This window comes from Citrus sinensis, chromosome 4, assembly GCF_022201045.2.
Source record: "Citrus sinensis cultivar Valencia sweet orange chromosome 4, DVS_A1.0, whole genome shotgun sequence".
Taxonomy (NCBI): Eukaryota; Viridiplantae; Streptophyta; class Magnoliopsida; order Sapindales; family Rutaceae; genus Citrus; species Citrus sinensis.
The window spans coordinates 6,356,362-6,370,229 of NC_068559.1; the positions used below are offsets into that span (position 1 = coordinate 6,356,362).

General features: G+C 37.0%; 2 protein-coding genes across 2 annotated transcripts; one reads left to right on the forward strand and one right to left on the reverse strand.

Moving 5' to 3' along the window:
- Nucleotides 1–322: 322 nt before the first annotated feature.
- LOC107177846 (uncharacterized) lies at nucleotides 323–1,105 on the forward strand. Its single transcript, XM_015532331.1, has 2 exons — nucleotides 323–548; nucleotides 633–1,105. Exons 1-2 carry the CDS (start codon nucleotides 323–325, stop codon nucleotides 1,103–1,105), a joined length of 699 nt encoding a protein of 232 aa, XP_015387817.1.
- Nucleotides 1,106–2,417: 1,312 nt separating this feature from the next.
- LOC107177845 (uncharacterized) lies at nucleotides 2,418–4,356 on the reverse strand. The gene is made up of 3 exons (XM_015532330.1): nucleotides 3,780–4,356; nucleotides 3,355–3,416; nucleotides 2,418–3,224 (listed from the first exon to the last, which is right to left on the reverse strand). Exons 1-3 carry the CDS (start codon nucleotides 4,354–4,356, stop codon nucleotides 2,418–2,420), a joined length of 1,446 nt encoding a protein of 481 aa, XP_015387816.1.
- Nucleotides 4,357–13,868: the final 9,512 nt, after the last annotated feature.

Below are 13,868 nucleotides of genomic sequence, written 5' to 3' on the forward strand. Positions count from 1 at the left end.
AGGCAGAAGTAATGCAGGTGAGAACCAAAAAATCCTAGATGGACCCCATTCTCTCATACATCCGCATGGGCATCTTACCAGAGGACAGGAAGCAAGCAAGGAAGTTGAAATGTCGGGTAGCAAGGTATACGCTACTCGATGGGGTACGCTACTCGATGGGGTACTCTACAGCCGAGGATTCACCTTGTCCCTTTTGAGATGCTTGGATGACGAGGAAGCAGATTATGTGTTGAGGGAAATTCACGAAGGAATATGCGGCAACCACTCGGGGGCGAGAACTTTGGCTTTCAAGGCACTTCGGCAAGGGTACTTCTAGCCGACCATGCACCAGGATGCGAAGGGGATGGCAAAAAACTGTAAAGTCTGCCAGAGCTTCTCGGAGGTCCCTGCTCAACCCCCAGAAAGGCTAACCACTATGTCATCCCCATGGCCTTTTGCCCAGTGGGGAATTGACCTGATTGGCCCATTACCTAAGGGCCAAGGAGCCGTAACACATGCAATTGTGGCTATAGACTACTTTACCAAATGGGTAGAAATGGGAGTTCTCAGTCAAATCACGGAGAGAAAGACAACGTATTTTATTTAGAAGAATATTATCTGCTGATATGGGATCCCCTATGCCATCATTACAGACAATGGGAGGCAGTTTGACAATCACAACTTCAGAGAATTTTGCCAAAACTTGAGGGTGGACTTGAAGTTTTGTGCCCCAACACACCCCCAGGCAAACAGGCAGGTGGAAGCAGCCAACAAAGTAATAAAGAAACTCCTGAAAACCAGGCTAGGAGAGAAAAAGGGAGCTTGGGTCGACGAGTTACTAGGAGTGTTATGGGCCTACCGGACAACCCACAAAATTGCCACGGGAGAAATCCCGCTTGCTTTAGCTTTCGGTCATGAGGCAGTAATCCCAGCAGAAATCGAGGTGTGGACACATCGGACAGAGTATTTCAATGAAGAACAAAATGACGAGCAAATCTGCTTGATCCTGGACCTGCTGGAGGAAAAAAGAGAAGGGGCCTCTCAGAGAACGGCCAAATGCCAGCAAAGGATCATGCGCTACTACAACAAAAATGTACGCATGAGACAGTTCCGAGCAGGAGATTAGGTATTTAGAAAAGTGAACCAAAATACAAGAGATCCTAATCATGGCGTTCTTGGCCCGAAATGGGAGGGCTCATACAGAGTGATACGAACAACTAGCCCAGGAGCGTACAAGCTGACTTACCCAGATGGACGAGACGTGAAAAGGTCATGGAACGCCGAGCACTTAAAGAAATACTTCCAGTAAACAAAGTACCTTACCAAGTTTTATTTCGATAAGTTATTTCTGTTAACAGCATGATGAATTGTTACACATGCATATATCTCGCCTCTTGTAATCCATGCAAAGTTCAATAAAGATGAATTCAGCATAAATTCCCTCGTTGGACAAATTTTATTACGGTAGGCAAATGTCTATTCCTGCTCAGTCGCCTAAAGGACCAGTAGGCAAATCTACAAATTTTATTCAGGCAAGCAAGTGCCTATTCCTGCTCGGTCGCCCAAAGGACCAGCAGGCAAGCCTACAAATTTTATTAAGGAAAACAAGTGCCTATTCCTGCTCGGTCGCCTAAAGGACCAGCAGGCAAGTCTACAAATTTTATTAAGGCAAGCAAGTGCCTATTCCTGTTCGGCCGCCCAAAGGACCAACAGACAAGTCTACAAATTTTATTAAGGCAAGCAAGTGCTTATTCCTGCTCGGTCCCCTAAAGGACCAGCGGGCAAGTCTGTAAATTTTATTAAGGCAAGCAAGTGACTATTCCTTCTTGGTCGCCTAAAGGAGCAGCAAGCAAATCTACAAATTTTATTAAGGCAAGCAAGTGCATATTCCTGCTCGGTCGCCTAAAGGAGCAGCAGGTAAATCTACAAATTTTATTAAGGCAAGCAAGTCCTTATTCCTACTCGGTCACCTAAAGCACCAGCAGGCAATTTTATGAAATTTCGTTAAGGCAAACCAGTGTCAGTTTCTGCTCAATCGTTTGAAAGACCAGCTGGCAAGTTTTATAAATTGCGCTAAGGCAAACAAGTGCAAATTCTTGCTCGGTCGAAAAAATGACCAGTAGCCAAAATCAATCAAAATTGTGAAGGTAACTTGCAGAAATGATTCACAACCAAAACCATGGCAAGAAAGCAAACAAAAAGAATCCAAAGTTTATAAACATCCAAACATTTACAGACAGATGAAGGTTTAGAATTTATACAAAAAAAAAATAAGCCTAAGGATTATGAGATTCAGCAGCATCGGTAGGAGAAGGATCAACAATCCCAGAAAAAGGAGAACCAGCAACTTCTGGGGGAGCAGGCACTGATCCCTGACCAGCTTCAAGAGCATGATCCCCTGCTTCCTTCTCCTGCACCCCACCTAAAGGAGCCTCTACCTAATCCTGCTCTCCCTGCTCCTTATCCCCCTGATCTGCCTCAGCCATGTATTTCTGCACTTCAGCCTCCAGCTTGCTCATGTTAAGCTCGGGATATTCTTCCTTAAGTACAAACATGATGCACTTGTAGCAAAAGGTGAGCCCAGAGTTATACTCTGCATCGAGCCGATCGTCCACCTCAGCAGATTTGCCTTTCAGCTCAGCTACCTGCTCATCCAAGGACTTGATCTGCTCCTCAAGGGTCGTCCTTAAAGTATCTTGTTCACTTTGAGCAGCCTGAAGATCAGACTTCAGATCACCCAACTCACCCTCAAGCTTGGAGGAGTTAGACTCAGCAATAGCCACTTTCTCCTCCAGGTCCATGATCTGCTTGTGCAGCTCAATCAGCTTCTCCTTCGAGCGGTCAACAGAATCAGTCTTTTTCTTCAAGTCCTGGTTATCAGCTTGAAGTCTCCTCTCATAGCGCGTGGACTCATTCTTGTAGCAAGAAATCAAAGTAGCCAGCTTAAAGGAGACCCTTTGAACTGAACCAGCTAACTCGCTGAGGTTCATGCTTTCAATGTCCTTGACCATCTTAGGTCTCACCGATTTGCTATAATCCCTCTGGTACAGGGTCAGATAGTCACCATGGTCCCGAGGCGGAAGAGGAGAGGATCGGTCTCCAGATTGAATGCTGACCTCAGGACTCTTGTCATTAACCTTCTCTCCACCATTCTTCCGAGGGGGAGGAGGGGGCAAAGCAGAAGCAGAAGTCTTGGAGGGACCAACATTAGTTTTCTTCAAATGAGGGGGGGTTGCTGGAGCTGCCTGAAGCCCGACCACATTTTCTTGTCATAGCACTGAGAATCTTGTTGTCCATCCTGACAGCTACGTCCACTAAACACGACTCGACAAGATTTGTTGATGACAAGAGATCTTGACAGGTAGACACGTTCACCAGAGCAGTTTCCACGTGGAGTAATGGTCGGTCGTCAAGATTCTTGATCAGGCCCCACGACTCTGAAAGAACAAACAAGGTTAAAGAACCCAATAAGTAATGATTAGAGAAGAAAAATATGCAAAAAATAAACGACCTGGGGTGACAAAACGCGTTGGGAGGTGAATATCACCACCAAGCGAATGGATTGCTGGACATCAATTCCCTCCAGCAAAGAAGAATTTATTCTTCCAGTTTTTACATGAGGAAGGAAAGCCGGTGATAGGTTTAGCTTTACATGAAGTAGTACCAGTCTGCTTTCTTTAGGCTGCTCCTCAGCTGATACAAGTGTTTTACTTCAGCAAAGGAAGGTTCCTCGAGTCCACACCTCTCCCATAGCACATACAAAGCTGAGAGAACCCTCCACCCATTTGGGTGAAGCTGACCTGGAGCCAGATGCATGCCACCCAATATCCTGGCAAAGTAAGGCTGAAGGGGTAACCGAGCCCCTAACTTGAAACTCTCCAGATGCATAGTCACATACCCCCTCGGAGGCCGACTGGAGACGTCATCTTTCCCGACGATTACAAGGAGAACCTCCTCAGGAATATTGTAAAGAGTTCTAAGCTTAAGTAGGTCAGTGTGGGTGGTGGCACAAGCTATATAATCGATGGGGTAAGTATCTACTTCCATCATATGGCCAAGGTTTCTCTTTTTAAAGGGTCTACTTGGCTCAAAACTGCTCTCCTCACCGTCACCCACTTCCTCAGGGATCCCAGTCCCGCTAGAACTATGATTCTCACCAGAGCCCGACGTTGGTCTACCACGGTTTCCCATGGGTTCTAATTCAGAAGAAGGCAAAGTGGTCACGGGACGAGGATACTCTAGGGTATCCCTATGATGGGAGGGACCTATACTACGAGAAGAGAATAAGGGGTCATTGGGCCCAAACAGGTTGGGGTATGAGTCCTCCACCCCTTCATCACTCTCATCTACAATCAGTTTCCCTTTTCGGTTTAACATATCAAAAACTCAAAAAGGAAAACACAGCAAATCCAAGTGTATGGGTACAAAAAGGGGCAACACAGAACCCAATCAACAACAACCAGAGAAGAAGTTAAAGGTGATACCTGGAATAAACTGGCACTGGTAGCGCTGCCGTGACAGAGAGAGAACCCAATAAACAGAGGTTTCCGACGTAGAAAGTGTGATTGAAGTCCAAAGAGGGAGTTAGCTTATAGCGGAATGGCAGATAGCGAAATGCAATGACGACTTCAATTTAGGGATTTGAAACGAAAGGGGGAAAGGAAAGCGTTTAAGTTATATGGGTGCCAGCTCACTCGCCGTATATCGAGGACAGATAAGCCGTCGTTTCAAATTTCAAATACGAAAGGACGAGAAACGACATGTCACTGACCATTATAAAAGGCCTGACGAGATGTTAGCTCAGCTATATACTGGACACACTCACGAAGGCCCATGCCCAGATCACCATCTCCTTGAACAAAAGGCGGAACCTCAGGTCCATCACAATAACACGAAGACCAGATAGGAATTTCCCGGGGTCGATAAAATCCGATTCTCAGTTTCTAATTTCAACTCGTTTCACTCGCAAGACTATAAACTGGGGGACTGATGTTAAGTAATAAAGAGCACCAGCTCGGTCATGCCCTCATTTCCCACCCCAAGGCGAATCACCTCAACTGAACGGCACGAGAAGAGCCCTGGTAAAACGCCTTATACAAATGTGGGCCTACTAGAGATGAGCACCGACCCGAGGAATGTGCCGACCAGAGACATATACCGACCAGATACCCATCACCCAAAGAAGGGGCACACGATCTCACGAAATCGCGGCAGTTTCGCTATGCCCCAAACCGTCAAGAGAGACATGTCATCCCACGTTTACCCACAATCCAGTGGTTGAAGACCCATGAGGGTCTGCCATCACTCGATAAAAGGGGGGCATAAGGAGTAGACAGGAACGTGGGACAACAGCTATAAGAAGCCGAGAAACCGATGAAAAAATGGGAGAGAAAAATTGAGAGTAAAGAGAAAACTCTGCCAAATTGAAACCCGATTATATTCAGTATAAGTTTTAGAAAGCATTACAAGAAATCAAACGATCAGAATTACATAGTTTTCCCGTAAACACCTTGTGCTAGCTTAAGCATCGGAGGGTTTACGCCGGTAAAACCACCGGCGTCTCTGATTTATCTTTGTGAGTGCAGGATTAGAAAGAAGGAAAAAAGGTGATTCCAACCCCTGGCGCATTCGTAGTTGTTGAAGGAGGCAAAGGGCAGTATCCTCTCCATTGAACACACAAGCGTTGGTGGAACGATCTGGTTGGGTAAAAGGCGAGCAGATTTCAGCATCAACATATGTATATGTATGTGTGTGTGTATTCTTGTCACTTGAGAAATACACAGCCAAATTTTGTGTAAATTTTAATGTATTTGTAAATGCATAAGTCAATTAAAGTATAGATTAAGAATAATGAAGTCGTACTTATAAGAATTGTTAATTTTTAGGAAAGTAAAATTTAATCTAAGTTAATTATAACTTTACGTAGCTGGAAAGAAAATTAGAACTAAAGATACAAGTAAATAAGCAAGCAAATTAAGAATTCAAGAGATTAAAGCTGCCAGTATTTAAGAATCTACCACACAATTCAACTTAACAATTATTTAATTATTAATTAATTCCTAATTTTAAAGCAACTAACTCGAAATCAATTTATTTATGTCTACTTATAAATATAACAATTAAGTCCAATAAATTTAATTTCATTTAGCCATGAGCCCATTAATAATAAATCAAAATAATATTTGGCTTTTCTCCAATTCGATTTCTTTAAGCACAATTTATTCCATAATCTTCAATAAAATAAATTAACCATCTAAAAATATAAATAAAAGAGACTAACTAATATAAAAATAGAGAGGAAATATGTTAATATATTATGCCCATCACCAATCAAACTTGATACTAATTGTTACATCGAATTATTGAATTAATTTGCAAGAAAAGGAAACCAAGCCTAATTGATTGGTAGGAGGAAAAATAAAAGAATTTTCAACAAAGGAGCGAAAAATAAAGAAATTTTTTTTTTAAAAAAAAAAAGCTAGCCTAAACGAGCCCGTTACTTATTCTCTCATTGATTCCATTACGATGCTGCAGTCCAGTTTGAAGTTTGAGTATCGTTTCTTTGTTTAGGTAAACCAATATAATAATGCGACATGCCATTGCCTATTTCTCCCCTACATATTCAGCTACAGTTTCGGCTGCTGGGTCTCACCCTGAGGCAGTGGTTGTTCGATTGTCGACTCTTATAATTTATTTTTTCTTTTTTTTTTTCTCATAATTTTTCCCCACAAATAGAGCAATAACAAGCACACAGATATCCCTCCTTGCACTATGATGTAATTAGAAACTTGGCAATTGGAAAAAGTTACAGAAATTGTAATATCAAATGTTATTAAATTTTTTTTTTTTTTTTGAGAATTGTTACCGCTGCACCTTCTAATGGGCTAAATAGTGCTACAAGTGTAATTCATTTCTTTTGTACACATCCCACCATATTACTATAGGCGAGAACCTTTTAAAAACAATATAAATTTCACTTTTGTTAATTCATGAGCACAAAAACTCAATTTATATAAACATTTAAAACATGAAAAATAAAATCATATAATTGATATGAGCGAATAATGATCGATTAGTAAAGATTGAGTCAGTCAATCTTTATGCTAATTAACAATTAGCTTTTCTTAATCACTAATTAAGACGGAAACAATCAATTATTAACTGATTGTTTTGAATACTCTATCAATATTACTTCATTCTTATCAATAGGGAATAAGGTTACTATACAACATATAAGTATTGAGCTTCAGGGGCTTTATTTATATTATTGACAAGTTAGGGTTCATTCATCTTATCACTTACACTATTTTTAAGATTATTGGAGGATAACAATAAAGGATTCAATTGAATCACTTTAGCTTATTGTGATTTTATTTACTCATTAGCCTTGCTAGCATGCTAGTAAAGCAACACTTTGCAACTGTTCCATGACGTTTTGAATTTGTTAATGTGGATATCCCGTGACCTTGAAATTTAAGATGTGTTGGTATCTTTTTTTATTGAAATTTTTTATTTTATAAAATTAATAAAATAGAAAATGTGTTTGGTAGGAGTGTTTGTAGTGATAATAAGAAATTGTCGAGAATGAAATATTTTCATTCTTTAACTTTTCTTAACAAATGCAGAAAACGCATTATTAGCGTTCGCTGAATTTTGTTTTCTATCTTGTATACATTAAATGTATGGGGACCATGTTTTTGTGACTTCTATAATCTTTTATATAAAAAAATAAAATTGTGGGCCCAAAGGTATCAAATACTAACATGAAACTTGCATGATAAATACACGGTAGATTTTGTTATGTTTTTGCAATAACTTTGGTTTAAAATATTTTAAAATAAAATAATAATTAATTTTTGTTGATATAATCATGGATATTCTATGAATTATTATAAAATATTTATTTAATAAAACTTTGAAATAATATAAAAAATAAAACTACTCATAATTTGATACCAATATTTATTATTACATTATTTTACTTGTTTATTCAATTTTCGTAAAATATATAAAATAACGAAAAATATAAATCTAAAATGTTATACATATGATTTAACTATTCTAAAATTATATCAAAACACATTTTCACTTTTTATATTTTCTAGATAAATTACCTAACACGTTTTCATTTTCACCAAAAACTAATTCTTCTTATTTCTAAACGAAATTCAAAAACACCAAAACAATGCCAAACACACCTTTATTTTTTAGATTATTTTGTGTTTCTTTTATTAAATTAATGAAAAATGTTGTGAATGGGAGTAAGCAATTTGGATTTAGATTGCTGAACAATTTTTACCATTTTTTTTTCAAAACAAACCACATTGATAAGATTAAAAATATTATTGTCAGTATATCAATGCCCAATAAAATAATTAATTACGTGAGCAATGAGTGAAGGTCGCTATAGCTTTGGCTGAGTGGTAGTTAAAGGTTAATTCATATACTTGAATTAAACAAACATCAAAATGATCACTATTTTTTTTTTTTTACTTTGGGATATTGGCAGCACATATCACATGCATTGGCAGGAGGAGAAGAATTTAATTTTCTATTATTATTTTTATACTTTTTCTTTTCTCTTATAGGTTATTCTTTTGCTTTATTCTACATTTGTGCGGTAATTAGTCTTTATTTCGCATCATTCATGTGATAAAAATTTTATCATCTTTTATTATGAATGTAGTGGGCTGAAAGTTTAGAAAATACTTTTTATTTATCAATTTTCTCTTTTTTTTTTTTTTTTGAAGTAATTGTGGTTAACAATTACTCTTCAGGATTGTTATTATTTACTAGGAAAAGAGGCTTATTTGATTGCCTTAAGTAGTGTAATTACTTAGTTTTTAGACTCAAAATTTGGTACTTAAAACTCATTTTATTAATTGTGGCTGATCTGCTTTAAATCTAATTCTTTATATCTCATTATTCGATTTTTTTTTTTACTTTTTTTTTGTAATTTCAAAATGACAAAAGACATTCTCTTTTGTTTCTGTCTCTCAATGCGATTCTTCTCGTATAATAATAAAATGTGGTCCCCTTGTTTTCCTTAGATTGAAAAGTTTAAAAAAATGGAGAAAATAATGCTCCAATATTTTTGGAAACGGCCGTAATAGCATGCCTCTCAAATAATTACATAAAATTAATAGATTTTCCCAAGCAATAATTAAATAAAGCAGGACCACGGAATCTCTCAGTTAATGATGGCGCTAATTAAATATAAAAAAAGTAATAAAAAAAACTATGATGAGAGTCGCATGCATGCTGCGCTCTACATTTAGATAGTTGACAAAATATATCATGATGATAATTTTAGGGAGTTCTTGGCCTGGCATTATTGTAGCCCCATTTTTTAAACCTCATTTGTTGTATTAGCAAACCAAATAATTAGAGCCCCAACTATGCATACAAAAATAAATTACCATTTCATTATTCTTTTAGATAGTCATGCGCAAATAGGCTCAAATTTTCTATATTAAGACCATGCTTATCGTGAAAATTGGAAACAAGTTAATTTCGCTTTTTTTTTTTTTCCTTTTACAAAGTAATGAAAGTTATTGAGTCGGAGACAGCCTGCAGAAACCCAAAAAAAAAAAGAAAAAAAGAAAAATAGCAGAGCATATTTCTAGACTAATTGCTAGCTGTGAGAGTTCATCATCAAATTCATCTATTGCTTTATAAAGCAAATTGCAGCACGCGACGTGGTCCATTGAATTATTGAATTGAATGGTAGGACAATGAACAAGTTAAATGCTGCGTTTTGAGAAAAAGAACTAAAGAAGCTCAAATTATTGGTTAATTAATTTTACAAGTAATTTTCTGCTCTCTTTGATTCCATTACGGTATTGCCGCAGTTAGGTTTAAAGTTTCAATATTCTATTAATGAAGAAGAATATATAATGTTGGAACAAGGCATTCACACATCCAATTTTGTGATCAGTATTTGGAAAGCTCTCTTTGTAATTGTCCCTTTCATGTCTTTCACTACATGCTACATTGGGTTATTGCATTTATTTGAATTTTTTTTTTTGAAAAAGAGTATCACTTAACCCAAACCGAGCCCACTTCTTGTTGCTTATTTTTTATCGGCTTCAATTACTAATCACAACTAACCACTAATTTTATATTTGACCACTACTTTAAAAAGAAAATAAAATAAAAAACCACTAACTTTTGTGTTTGTTCAAAATTCTTTTCCCCAAAAGAGAAAATATGCTTTCCATTTTCCTCCTTTTTGCCCTTTTCATTCATTGCACCAAATCTCCTCTAAGTATATTTTAATAATAATAGTGAAATTATTATAGTTATAGAGTTTTTAATTTTTTACTTTTTGGGTTCAAAATTTCAGGTACTAACCAAACAAAATGTGATCAATGTCGAGTTTAAAAAAAAAAATGCCTACGAGATAAATATAAATTCTCAACTTGATTGAGATGATGAGTTGGGCACACCACATGTGTGAGGTGGTTGTCTTGTCTTTGCAGTAATAACTACAAAATTATTACGAAAGCAAAGAAAACTACATATAGCATTCTCTCTCTCTCTACAATATATATATATATACATACGAGTGATGATACAGTCATAAATTTTTGTATAAATTTATTTTGTACAAATTGATGTGATATTAATTCATTGGTTAAATTAAAATATAAAATAATGAAAATAAATCATGTGGACCAAGAGAAATTTAATTCAACTAATTTTATCATGTCACATCAGTTTGTATAAGATAAGTTTATACAAGAGTTTGTGACTATATCATTACTGTATATATATAGAGAGAGAGTAGAAATGTCTCTTTTAATTAGGAAAGAGTTGAAAAGTCATAAATCTCTTCTTGGGTTCTTGACTAAAAATTCGCATTGTTGTTTTTGAAAATTCGGAGATCTGGGTTTGCGTTGATTTGGAGATGGGGAGCCCAGAAGATTTTGTGAAAAGGTTGTGGTGGTTTATTTTTCATTTTGTTTCTGATTCTTTTTTTTTTTTAATTAAAAGAGACTTTCCATGCTTCGTCGACACTCATCGTCAAAAGTTTTGGATGTGCAAACTTGGATTTATACCTTCAAAAACATATTAGCAACACCGATAACACTCCCCTCAAAAACATACTTGTTACGCCAGTGCCAGATTCTCCAAAGAGCTACCCCAAAAATGCAAGCCCACTTCCCATTGCTACCCTTCTGACTATTAGTTTTCAGATTATGGAACACCCATTCACGTAAGGGCAAAGAGAAAAAAGTATCATAATCAACACTCGGCAGCAGCTCACTCCAAATCCTTTTCACAACGGAACAGTCACGAAGAGCGTGTAGCGTATCCTCAATCATCACATGATATGGTGCTAATATGGCCCTTCCAACTCCACATACGCCGCCAGCAGGAGTCTTCTTCAGCAAGGTTTCTGGTGTCCTCTTATATATAAGTGTTGCCAGTGTTTCCTCCGTTTTCCGTTCATGTATTTTTGAGCTTATCTAGATAGTGTTGCAAGTGTTTCCTTTCATCGTCTCCTTGCACTGATACGCCGTTCAAACACCTTCGTCCGTTCAACGAAGTCCTAGCAAGGTAAAGGTTCTGAATCTTTTCTTAATTGCTTGGATTTTCTCAATGAAGAATTTTGTACTCTGTTTTCACATGCACAAATTAGCCAATATAGAAATTGAATGGGGTCTGTCATAGAATATGATTCGATCTTCCTTGTGGGCTTTGATTTGGGGGGTTCTTTTGAGCTACTGTCGTGATAATAGCCAATCAACTATTTATTTGTGATTTGTTTGGATGCAAAAATTGAATGGATCTGCCCTTGATATTTGTTTGTGATTTTTCCTTTGTTTCAGCTATTTTATTTGCTTTCCTGAAATATTCTTCCTAGTTAATGAGTCTTTTTCCTTTGGATTTTCTGGAATTTGCTTTGATTTGGTTCAAAGAGTCTCCTTTTATTTTGAATATCAATAATATTTGGCAGCAGATTGTGATTTTGGTGGAAATACTCTTCTATATTTAAGTGCTAAAAAGATAAGAAGGAGAAGTACTGTTGACTTTCCAGTTGTTTCAGCAGCTGCGCCGGATGCTGATGGTCATGACTCATGAGATTGATGTTTCTGATGGGTTGTATTCTTTCATTATTGTTATTATTTTAACAATATTTGGCTGCTGAGAAACAGAGAGAGTGAAAGAACAGAGAGAAAAATGTTTTGATGTTTTATAATATTGTTTGACTATGAGTATGATCAATGTAAGAGTCAACATACACCTTTTTTTTTAATTATTTTCCCAATTTTGATAGGACTGCAGATACGCAAAGCCCACTGCAAGAAGGCTAGAGAACACGCGTAATGAGAGTGTACTAGCCAAACTCTGACTTCAATCACTGATAATTTACTTTCATCTTCATTGATTTTCATCACTGATAATACCTCTAAGAGATATTAGAGGTACAAAGATTATATGTGCTAGTAATGTAGAAGTGCACTACAACTACAAGTTAGTGTTATTTATTCTATGGCCATTGTTAACTTCTTAGGATGCTGTTGCAAGGCCGTATCATGAGTTAAAATGAACTAAAGATAATGTTAAGATTTCGTTGGCTTCACTTGACTAATTGAGAGAGATTATTTCCTTATATGTGGCTGATTTGTAATCCCTTTGAATATGGGATCGTTATTTACTTTCCCTTGTTTTGTGAATATTTGCTCTTGTAAACTTATATATAAATACTCTGTAATTCTACTGCAGAACATATAGAATAAAAATCAATATTCTTTTCAAATGTCATTTTTTCATGGTATCAGAGAAATGGTTTTGATTCGGTAAAACACTTCCGCTTCTATTTTTTTATGGATGATATTGATATTGATAGTGATAGCAGTCACAATCATTCACCAAATCATATATCTTCTCAAACCTCTCATCACACTATGTCTATGTCTATGGTTGATTCCTTAGACCCTTTTTTTCTTTATGCTTCTGATCATCCTGGCATGATTCTTGTTCCAAAAGTCTTAGATGGAACAAATTATGCTATGTGGAAGAGATCTATGCTAGTGAGTCTTAGTGCAAAAAACAAAGTGGGATTCATCAAAGGAACCATTCACACACCAGATGAAGATGATCCAAAACATTCTTTATGGCAGCGCTGCAACGATATGGTGCTTTCTTGGATCCTCAACTCTCTAAATAGTGTACTCTATTTAGAGACACCCTCAGAGATTTGGACTGACCTTCAAGAACATTTCTCTCAAGGTGATTTTTCCCACCATTATCAAACTCAGCAATCTATTGTTGAATTGAAACAAAACCAAGATTCAATTTTTTCTTATTACACAAAGATAAAAATGTTGTGGGATGAGCTAACTACTTGCAGTCCTTCAATCACATGCACCTGTGGAGGACAAAAAGACTTGAAAGAAAAAGAAGAAAAGATTAGGCTGGGACAATTCCTCATGGGATTGAATGAAACATACTCAGCTTTGCGAGGACAAATAATGTTAATGTATCCTCTACCAACTGTCAAAAAGGCATATTCTCTTCTCCGTGAGGAAGAAAAGCAACGATGACTTACTGAAGCCAAAGGCATTGATCTCATTCATGCCATGAGTATCAAAGCTCATGATAAATCCAGAGAAACACAATTTGATGCACAACAACAAACCAAACAAGGATCATCCTCTCATCCCAAGCCACAAGGAATGAAGAAATCTTTCTTTTGTACTTACTGTGAGGACACAACTCATTCAGTAGATCGTTGTTACTACTTGAATGGATTCCCAGTTGGTCATAAGCTTCATGCCAAAGACGTTCAACCTCCAAATCGAAGCAGAAAACCTGTTGTGCATCAACCTAGTGCTGAAATGAATCAGAACTTAGCAAAGACGCCAACTGAACAAACTCCT